This window comes from Chenopodium quinoa, unplaced genomic scaffold, assembly GCF_001683475.1.
Source record: "Chenopodium quinoa cultivar QQ74 unplaced genomic scaffold, ASM168347v1, whole genome shotgun sequence".
NCBI lineage: Eukaryota > Viridiplantae > Streptophyta > Magnoliopsida > Caryophyllales > Amaranthaceae > Chenopodium > Chenopodium quinoa.
This window is the reverse complement of record NW_018743514.1, coordinates 1,707,189-1,717,827: the sequence shown is the minus strand read 5'-3', so window position 1 is coordinate 1,717,827 and position 10,639 is coordinate 1,707,189. Positions and strand designations below refer to the sequence as shown.

The 10,639-nt window shown below is 37.9% G+C and overlaps 1 protein-coding gene across 3 annotated transcripts; it reads left to right on the top strand.

Moving 5' to 3' along the window:
- The first annotated feature begins 2,586 nt into the window (after window positions 1-2,586).
- Window positions 2,587-8,825, top strand: LOC110739884 (protein FAR1-RELATED SEQUENCE 1-like). Of its 3 annotated transcripts, XR_002514938.1 has the most exons (7): window positions 2,588-3,041; window positions 3,412-3,467; window positions 4,041-4,140; window positions 5,430-5,490; window positions 6,980-8,069; window positions 8,239-8,321; window positions 8,423-8,825. XR_002514938.1 is itself a non-coding variant. In XM_021920364.1 (6 exons), exons 5-6 carry the CDS (start codon window positions 7,418-7,420, stop codon window positions 8,247-8,249), a joined length of 663 nt encoding a protein of 220 aa, XP_021776056.1. In that variant the 5' UTR covers window positions 2,589-3,041; window positions 3,412-3,467; window positions 4,041-4,140; window positions 5,430-5,490; window positions 6,980-7,417; the 3' UTR covers window positions 8,250-8,825. The 3 variants fall into 3 exon arrangements, 1 of the variants encoding a protein (XP_021776056.1); XR_002514939.1 differs by having other exon boundaries at window positions 2,587-3,041; window positions 5,430-5,485; window positions 8,239-8,825; XM_021920364.1 differs by having other exon boundaries at window positions 2,589-3,041; window positions 8,239-8,825.
- The last annotated feature ends 1,814 nt before the right edge of the window (window positions 8,826-10,639 follow it).

Sequence of the window (10,639 nt, the reverse complement as noted above, 5' to 3'; positions counted from 1 at the left end):
ACTAACGGTCTACTAACGGACATTGACGGTCAACTAACGGAAATGACATTTGGTGATATTGTACTAAACCTCAGTGACATTTGGTGAATTTTGAAAAACACGATGACATTTGGTGAATTTTTTAAGTACTGAGTGACATTTGATGAAATAGCCGTATTTCTAATTATTGTATGAGTCTTTTCAAAGGCTTTTTGTATTACATTGTCATTAAAATTGGTAGTCCTTCCAAAAGCATATTTTATGAAAGGCCCCGGTACCTCAAATAAAGATACAATTTTTGTATCTCAAATGACATATTCATTATTTTGTGGCTATGAATCGTGCTTAGTGATTATTTAATTGTTTTATACTTGCTGAGATGATGATTGTGTAACCAAAGTGACTCCGTTTGATGGAGTTAACTCTATAAACATTTAACATCGTTAATGTAACTTTTCTTGGATTTTTTTTTTTTTTTCACAGCTCTCGGATCTTGTCTTTTTTTTTTCACACCCATCATTTTTTAATTGCAAATTTACAAAGTCAATGAAGCTCGAAAATCTGTAGACACCGGTCTGTGAAGCTCTGTACTGTTGCATCTGGTAATGGATGTTGTAGACCTGAGAAAGTGAGAGCGGCCAATTGAGTCTCAGATCTGTGCTGGAACTTGTTATCAATGGAAGGTAAGCAAATGTTGTTTCAATGAACCTGGTTACTAATATTTGTCTGTTTAGTAGAGGCGCATTAATTTTAAATTAGTAGTTGTAGCTTTACTACCAAGGTGTTAATTGTGTAATTAACAGTTAGTTGCTTGAGTATAGAGTCAACAAGATTTAATTTTGCAATATAATTGAATGTTAGAATTGAATTGCTGCTAGATTTACCAGATTAGGGACCTCTTTGTAATTCGAAATTTATTACTATTAAAATAATTACCAGTAAAAAGACTAATGAAGTGCATTGGGATTAATAATTACCACTATAACTGCTAAGCTATAGTTGATTGGGTAATAATTATGATGCTTTGTTATATACGTTGATTTTTTTAATGGTCGCTGTTACGATTCTATTCCTAAATTCAGTGTATTAGAGATTTTGTCCTGAATATATTTTCTGTGTTGTGTGGAATTTTTCTTATTTACACCATGTTTGTGGTTTATAAATGAAGCAGATAAAGAGGTGGAGTTGTTAGGGGTGATGGGCATCCTGAAATGCCATCTATAATCAGGGGCAGTGAGCATGTTGACATAGTTGATAGGAGTAGTGGAGTAAAATTGATTGGGAATGGTTTCAACAAGGTTGAGGGACTTGATGAATTTGTCTTTGAGGGTGTAGAAAACAATGAGTCAGAAATGTATAGTGAAAGTCAATATGTTTCTCTTATGAAGACAATTGAGACAATCGAAACTATTGTTGCTAGCAATAACATAACTGTTGTTACAACGTAGAACCACCTCAAGTTGGTATGGTATTTAAAAACCTGGCAAGATGTCGAATCCTATTATAAGGACTATGCTGAGCAGATTGGTTTTGGCGTTGCTAGGTGCAAGGAGTAAATTCAAAGGACAAGAAGAAGAGAATAGCCACGACTTGGAGGTGTGAGTGTTAGGGTAGACCTGATATAAGGGCAAGGAGAGAAGCTAAGAAAAGGGCTATGGCCATGGATGTTTCAGGTACAGGTGGAGTTGTAGATGGTGTAGTAGGCGAGGATGAGTTGGGGGTGGCAAGAGACGTCCAAAAAATGTGAGTGCCCTGCCATGGTATATGCTAGTGTTAATGAAGAAGGAGAGTGAGTAGTGGGGGGGGGGGTGAAATTGAACATGAGAGGCACAAGCCGTCCCCTAGTAACTCGAAGCTCGTTAAGGAGTATCGTATGAAGCATATGACCTCCACCGTTCGAAAGAAGTTGTTGAATTACTTTGACAAGGGTGTACCTGTTACACAAATACATAGTTGCTTGGGAACGGAGAGGGAAATGCCGTTGACTGTCAAGGATTTACAGCATGAGGTTTATAAGGCTAGAAGGTTAAAGATGGTCGGGGGTGATGCTGTGGCTATGATGGAATATTTTGATAAGATGCAAGCAGGAATGACAATTTTTTTCATGCTCCACGGCTTGATGTAGAAGGGCGGCTGAAGGATGTATTAGTCGTGCGGCGTACGATGACTTTGGTGATGTTGTTTGTTTTGATGCAACTTATTTAACCAATGATTACGAGCTCCCATTTGTTAATTTTGTTGGAGTTAACCACCACGGGCAAACAATTTTGCTTGGGTGTGCGTTGGAATCTCGTGAAGATTCAGATACGTTTTCTTAGATTTTCAAGTAGTGGTTGGCTAGCATGAATAATAGGGCTCCTGTAGCCATATTGACTGACCAAGCGGCTGCCATGAGGAAACTGCTAGCTGAGGTGATGCCTGGTACTAGGCATCGGTGGTGTATATGGCATATAACCAGGAAGTTTCCCGAATAACTTGGCAAGTGCTCAATGTAAGTCTGTTATGTTTTTGTACACTCTCACATATGATTGCAGCTGTCCCTTTACTTTTTTGCTTCTTTTTTGGATGTTGTGTTTATAAGACCTGTTGATTCTGATCAAGTTTTGACTAAGTGTTGACTGTGTAGGAGTTTTGGCTAAGGGAAGTTGTCCCTTGTTGATTTACTTGGTGTAACGAATCTTTTCCCACTGTATCCAAAATTCAAATTTAATCTACACTCTTTAAAAAGTGAGAAGATCAGCAGAACTGTTCCTTATGAACAGTAGGGCAGTGTGCGAACGGTTTTGTCCTTGTCTTGGGATGTTATTTGCGGTCTTGCCATTGGATCTTGAATTCCTTTGCTTTCTACCTCAGCGGTCAGTCCTACTTTTCCTGAATTCACTTGCCATCACTCATTCATTTCCGTTTTCTCTCTCATCCTACTCTCTTTCTCTTTCCTCCTCTGCTATTGTCCAGCCATTTTTCCACTTTTGCTTTTAAGATTTTTCGCTCTTCCATTGAAGGTCAATCTGAGTTTTCCATTGAAGCGTGTTCTGAGCTTCCTTTCTTCCATTATTGCTGAGGTAATTACTCGTACTGAATAAGTGTGAATTTTTACTAATGGAAATTCTGATTTAATAAATGGAAATTCTGATTTCACAATTCATAAACTCTATCAAATTTTTGTTATCTTTTTACTTTTGGTTGAGTTAATCTGATTTCTGATTATTTAGTTGATTTTTTATCTTACTTTTGGTTGAGTTATTCTGATCATTTATTAATTACGAGTTTGTTGAGTTCTCCTTCGGTCATTTACTTTTGGGGTTTTATTTAGTAAAGAATTTTATAATAATTAAGAAATTGTGTTGATTGTTCTATAGTCGTATCTTGTGCTGCAGTTCAGAAACTATGTTTGGATTCGGTTCTGATGATTGTAGTTTATGTTGCTTGCAGTTCAGCGTAGTGTTTCTGGTGAAGGTGTTGGTGAGTTCGATGTATCTGCATTCAAGGTATTTAGTTCATTCAGTATTTTTTTTGGTGAATAGTTCATTCAGTATTGATAGTGGTTATCATTGATTGATGGATTTTAAATTTAGTTTTGTATTGATTAACTTTTGGTGATTGGTAGCGGTTATGTTCGATTTTAGTGGTGATGGGTTGCAAATAGCAGGTGATTGGTATTTAGATGCAATCTATATAGATTTTGGTTATTTGAGGTAGCTTTTCTGTTTATTAATTTACTAATTAAGCTTTTTCATTTTGGTCGAATTCCAATGTATGGTTCCATTGTAGACTGTAGCTGCACACTTCAATTAACAAAGCAAGACCCTTATTGCTTTGTTGAACGTAATTTGCAATATCTGGTTGCATAGTTTGTGTTATTGCTGGAGTAACTGAGGTTTTAAAGAACAATTTCAGTAGGATTGGTTAAATTTTCTTATGTTTGGTCATAGTTGTATATGGCGATAATTTACTGGGTCTATAGTTCGTTTTTAGAATGCAAATTTAATATTTCTTTGAGAATATTTTTTGTTTTGGTTTTTAAGTCATATACTTAACTTTCCATCAATGTGATTTTGTAGGAATCTTATTAAAAAATCAAGCAGAACGTAGAATGAAACTGCAATTTTGCCGCCAGACAATTACAAATGGCATGAGATAAAGAATCTCAGACTCTTCCAGGTTAGCACTAAATCTTTACAGTCCATTCTTAAACTCTTCAACTGGTTTTTGAACCCTTTTACATTTGAATATACCTTTGCTTAACCGTCCCCTTTGAATCTGCAATTGGTCTTCTCCACACTAAGGGGTATCCTCCTCCTCGGTTCTTTTTATTTAACTGCTGGTTTTTGTTGCTTGTATTATAACAGGATATATATATAATCATTTAGATTAACTTTAATGATTAAATAAAAAAAAAATCCATGTACTAAGGAAATGTACGATATCCCAAATGTCATGTGTGTTAGGGTGGTTAATAATATGTAACCTTGTAATGTTGTTGCATTTCTTATCAATAAGTGCTAAAGTGTGGACATATGTTTCTCAAATAACCTTTAAAAGAGAGAATAATGAGAAAAAACTCAACAGCGCTATTTTGAAGGTCTAGGGGCTCTTTAACATCAGTTGCCTTAATTCCTGGATTGATTTATTATCATTACTTAATAACACTTAAACACATAGGAAAGTCCATTTTCAGAACTTACTTTTCTCATAACCAACTCTAGGTCAAATAGCCTCTGTAAAATTAATGGCAGTTATTTAGAATAAGGTGTTCTGATTAATGCTTGGATTGTGAGTATTGTTAGGTCCTTTTCTCGAGGCTCATGTAAGACGAGTCATAGTTATTAAACTTACTGCTTACATGTCTCTTAGGAGGACTGTACTGTATTTGCAGTTTCAGTAAGATTAAGACATTACCAAATACATTTTTGTTTAGTTTCCGAAAAAGTTTTGGTTTAAGAGCACTGCAGGAAGAAGTTAATCAAACTGATAACTGTTGCAGATTGCTTATGAATATGCAAAAGAAAATGGGTTGCATTTCTGTGAAACTTTTGCTAAAACAGCACAGAAAGTCAATGAGCTCTTTTGTGAAATAGGTCACTTCTTCCTTTCCTATCCTTTTGAATCATTATTAAAATAACACAAAACTAGAATATATTCAATAGAAAATAAAAAGAGAACACACAAAGAATGACTGTCGTAGAGCTTATGAACAGTGAACGACCATTATTTAAGGTTAATCGAGGGGTAATTTCATCCCCCCCGCCCTTCTTTTATATATATATATATATATATATATATATATATATATATATATATATATATATATATATATATATATATATATATATATATATATATATATATTTTGCTAATTTTTGTTTTATATTTTTAGTTTGTTACTTTGAATAATTTGGGTGATGAATTTTGTTACTGAGTTTGCAATCACTGATTTGAATGTTGCATAGGTTTTGATTCCTATTCTGAAACCAACTAGATACACTGGTGCTGATCCTTATAAAATGTAAGGTTAGTCTCACCTTCAATGCTTTTTTTACTAGCTATTTATGTTTCTCGAGTTTTTTGGTTTGCTATTTCAGTTATCGAGCATTTGCTTTAGAAAGTGGGATTTTGGTGAGTTTGATTGGTGTTGTTTACGTGCAATTAAGCCCTTTTCTTTCAAGTAGCTGTAGAATTGGATTCTGAGCGAAATCGGGTAAATGAATGACTAATAAGGTTTTGGATGAGGCCAAATAAGTGAAGTGTATTCTAATTTAGCGCCAAGAAATTTAATAATCAGCTTCAGAGATTTAGTAAACGGCTTGGTTTGTAGGCAGGAAGCAGCAAGATGGCGAATACTTGATTGTGCAGGAAACCTGTACACACTTTTAAAAGTCAGAAGTTGGGATGGGTATCAAGCTCATAGATGAACTTCTGTGGTTCAGATGTTCCAAAATTGTTATTTGGTAATTTAGGGTTTCCAACTTAATTCGAAAAAAGGTCAGTATCAAGCTCATTGATGAACTAATAAGGTGACCATGTGGTGATTGCTTTGAACTTCCAGTAATAAAGGGTAAAAGAACGAGAGAGGATCTTAATCTTATAATGGAAAATGAGAATTAAAAATAAGACTGATGTCAATGTTATTAGATTGGACAAAAGCTTAAGGGGCATTGTTGCAAACCTTCCTAGCATAGTCAATCTCAATCTGATTCTTGGACCTTTATTTTTTTGGATTAATATTCTTGGATGATATGACTGTTTTAAGGTTTGCACTTCAACTCTTCAAGGTTAGGATGCTATTTCTATCTTGTTTTCATCGTTGGTTAACTCTGTTCTTTTTTGCCTACTATTTAATGTAGATGATATGGGATGAAATGGAACTCTATTCTTTTTTGCCAACTATTTTATTTAGATGATATGGGATGAAACGGAACTCTGTTCTTTTTTGCCTACTATTTTATTTAGATGGTATAGTATAGGATGAAATGGGCAAGCATGAAACAAATAGGGATAACTGAATAAGATGATAGTTGAGCTTGAACAAGAATGCATAGAAGTATACACGAGAAGAGTTGATGTGGCTAACCACTCTACAGCTCAGCTACAACTGGCTATATATTGATGATTTCGAGGCAGAACTTGCATCCATTTATTCTGCAATTGGAGAACTACCATTAAATAATAATTAATTTGTGAACTTGGTAGGGTTAGTAAACTTCACTCTTTTTAGAATGCTTGATCAGGTTTCTAATTTTATGATGCTTTGTGTGATTACTTCGACTTGTGATGTGTCTAAGATACATTTGTTTTCAAAACGGTTTGCATGCTAGTTTTGTCCATATAATTCTAAAGCAAATGTCACTTATAATTATCATAAACTTATTAATTAAACCTACTTGTTTATGTGGAATGAAAATCTGAAATATTGATTTAATTTACTCTGTCACAAAGTGTTGGCGTTAATCTGAATTTTGATCAAACCCTATGTGCTATATAACTTTATTTTGACAATCAGGTACACAGAATTCAAACCCAAATTGAAGGAGGTCATATGTGAGAGTTTTATGACTGATGAGTTTGAAACGCGTTGGTGTGCGCTAATGTCTCAGTACAAGCTTGAGAAAAATGAATGGCTTACTAGGCTGTTTAAAGAGAGACATATGTGGGTGCCGGCCTATATGAAGGAGTATTTTTGGTCCAGTATGAAGACTACGCAAAGGGTTGAGAGCATTAATAGCTTTTTTGACGGGTTTCTTACTCGACATACAAAGCTGTTTGAATTCCCTCACAAGTATCGTAGGGCCATGGATAAGCGGATACGTGATGAAACCAATGCAGATGCTTACTGTTCAAAGTACTTGAGGAGGTTAGTGAGTGGTTTCAAGACGGAGAAGGTCTTTCAAAAGCTACGGACACAAAATTTCAAGAAGTCCAGACAGAATGTTCTTCGAGGATGATGTATGTGTATGATAGAGGTGAGCGAGTAATTTCTGACAATATAATTGAGTACACTCTTGAGGACCGAGTGTGGCTTGTTCCACCTGGTAAGAGTGAGGAGGTAATTACTGATCGGCATAGGTATTATTGTGTTACCTTCAACACCGAAACAACGGAAGTATGTTGTAATTGCAGGAAAATTGAAACACATGGTATTATGTGTAAACACACCATCAGTATATTAGATCGGAATTTTGTGCTTGATGTGCCTGAGAGATATATTGTAAGCCGGTGGCAAAAGGACATAATGCGCAAACATACAAGGGTGAAGGTAACTGCTGATGATCCATCCGAAGTTGTTCATGTGAAACGGTTCAATATGCTATTGAAAGTTGCTGAGCCATTGTGTGAAGAGGCGGCCATGGTGAATGATGAGACGGTACAAATGGTCATAGACTCAATTAATCAGTTGCGGTTGGATGTTGATAAGTGTAGGAAGACGAAGCTTGAGCAAACCATAGCTCTAAATTTCCCGAATGATTTTCAGGGATCTGCGAGTGCAGGGTTCAGTGGTACAGCCTTGGCTGTTCAGAAACCAACTCATGTAGAAAATGTAAAGGAAATTGGTGCTACTGTTAAGGACCCGGTTCCACCGAAGAAGCCTCGAGGTAGGCCAAAAGGTTCAAGTAACAAAGGTTTAGCTGATATAGGTTACAAAAAACCAAAACAGCAGAAGGCTAAAATATGGCAGCAATCTTTATGTTTTTTACACTTATTGCGATATCTGTAATTTAGCTAGTGGTTGTTTGTCATTTAGTTGTTTTGCTGATAATGTAGGAACCAAATGATGCTGAAAACGAAGGAATGATGGTGCAGACTCACCTGTAGCCCCTGATGTGGCTGCTCCCGATATACTTCCAGTAAATATCCTGTTATGATTTTTCATTATACATGCCTTTCAATATTAACTTTGTAATACAAGTAGCTGCTGCATTTACTTTTTTGGAATCAAATTAATCAGGTTAAACGGAAGCAGGCACAATTGGTGGATTGCGACACTATTGGTCTGGGTGACAAAGTGACTTTTGATAATGAGTTACTAATGAGGAAAAGCATGGAATGGTGCACGGGTCCATCTGAATTCTGAAATGCTTTAGATGTGCTCTAGAAATGACTTAGGTGTTCTTGACCAGGTTAGGTGTACGTTTTAGGACATGCGTTTTTGGTGGATGTAGCTTAACCAAGTATTAGGCTATGTTTAAGCTTATATTCGGATCTCTACATAGTAACTCAATATTTGTGGTTAATTTGCCCTTAGTTATTTTAACTAAAAGCTTGTAATTTTTATGGATCACCATTAGTACTGGATTATAGATTTAAGTTTAAGCTTTAAGTTAATTTATATTACTAAATTATTTCAGTCAGATGATAAATTACCATATTACTTTGTGCAACTTTTATGTACTGTATTACAGGCTTACCATATTCAAAGAAAAAATGGCAAAAAATCAAAACACAATCAAAGTAATGAAAATCGACCAAAAGTGTCGGCTGATTAATTAATTAAAACAGTCGGCCAAAAGGCCGACTGACGAATTGAGAATCGTCAATAAACCCCGACCCCTTGGCCGGGTAAAGAAAAAAACGGCACGCAGGCCGTATAAATAGAAAAAATAAAGCATAGCTTAATTAAGCAGAAGGAGGGCGGTCAAGTTTAGCAAGCGTCTGAGGCAAGTCCTCAACTGGCGCCTGGTCCTTCTCAGCAGTCGCCTCCTCCTACGCAGGACCTTCCTGGGGCGGCTCCTCCTAGGCTGGCTCCCCCTACCTCGGCTCCCCTGCCGCCTCGCCTTCCTGCTCAGACTCAGAAGAAGAGTCAGATGACTCCTCCTCCTCTTCGGCCGCCTCCTCATCGTCTATCTGACCAAGAATTTCAGCATTGTAGGCGTCAGAACAGGTGGCGAACTGCTTATCCCATTTTTCAAAGTTGGAATTAGGGAGTAGAGCAGCCCAGGAACTCTTCATGATGGCCATATAGTCATCATTCATGTCCTGGACGAGGACCTCCTTGTCCTTTTGCTCCGCCTCCGACAGTTGAGCTTGAATTTGAGCAGTAAGGTCCGCCTCTTGAGTCTGTAGGCGGCTCTTCAGCTTGGTAAGGCGCCTACGCAGGCTCTCCTCCTCCTTCTCCGCCTGCCTGAGAGGCTCCATCTCCTCTCTAAGGGCCGCCAAGGAATGCTCCAGCTCTTGAATCTTGGCCCTGGCCGCCTCAAGGTCCTTCTTGACCTACAAATTGGCTGACGCCTGAGAATAAAGGATGTCAATCGTCAAGATTTCATTTTGGGCTATCTGGAACATAGCCTTGTCAAAATCAGAGGCGTTCATGGCCTTGGCAGAATTTACCTCTCGGTTCTTCTCATTAATGGGCCGACAGAGCCCTTGCACGCGGAGCATAGTCTGCGGGCGTCAGTTACACCAGGCGTCAAATAAACAGGCGGCTTAAACCAATAAAGCATTAAAAAGTGCTAAGTTACCTCAGCCAGGATGGCCTCCAAATTCAGGGTGCCGACTCCTGGCACATGGTCCTTCTCCTCAGTAGGAATGGAGCGCAGCATAGTCCTGGCCATCTGGACCAGGTCAATCTCAGCAGGGGCGCCTGCAAAAAAATAGATTGGTTAAATTCAGTCAAAACACGAAAAACAAGTCGCCTGGTTCTCATAAAACAGGCGGCCCTTCAATCAAATTCACAAAAAGAAAGGCAACTAACTTTGGTATCCCTTGGAGGCCGGCTGGTCGCCGGGGTAACAGGCGTCCTAACCCCTCTAGGGGGGGTTCCTGTTCTGCTTCTCAGCAGAAGGCCGCCTGGCATTCCCAGGTGTGGAGACGTCCCTAGCCGTCTGCTTTCGGACTTTGGGGTCCGGCTGGGAAGCAGGAGAGGACCTGGACGTGTTGCCCTGCAAACAAAATTAAACAAATTAATAAGCAGGCGGTGGGTTTACTAGAGAGATTTCTCAGGAGAGGTTCCCAGAGAACCAATCCCATGCTGACACGTGGCATACCCAATGATTGGGTAAAATGACGGCTTTTCTAGCCCAATTCCCGAGGAAGCCCTCCATTCCTAAGTTTTCGTTACCTAGGATGGCGGCACACATTTCAAGACCCTATAAATAGAGAGATGTTCCCATCATGGGACACATTCAGAAATATACGCAAAAAACAGAGCAATCATTAATTGCAGATA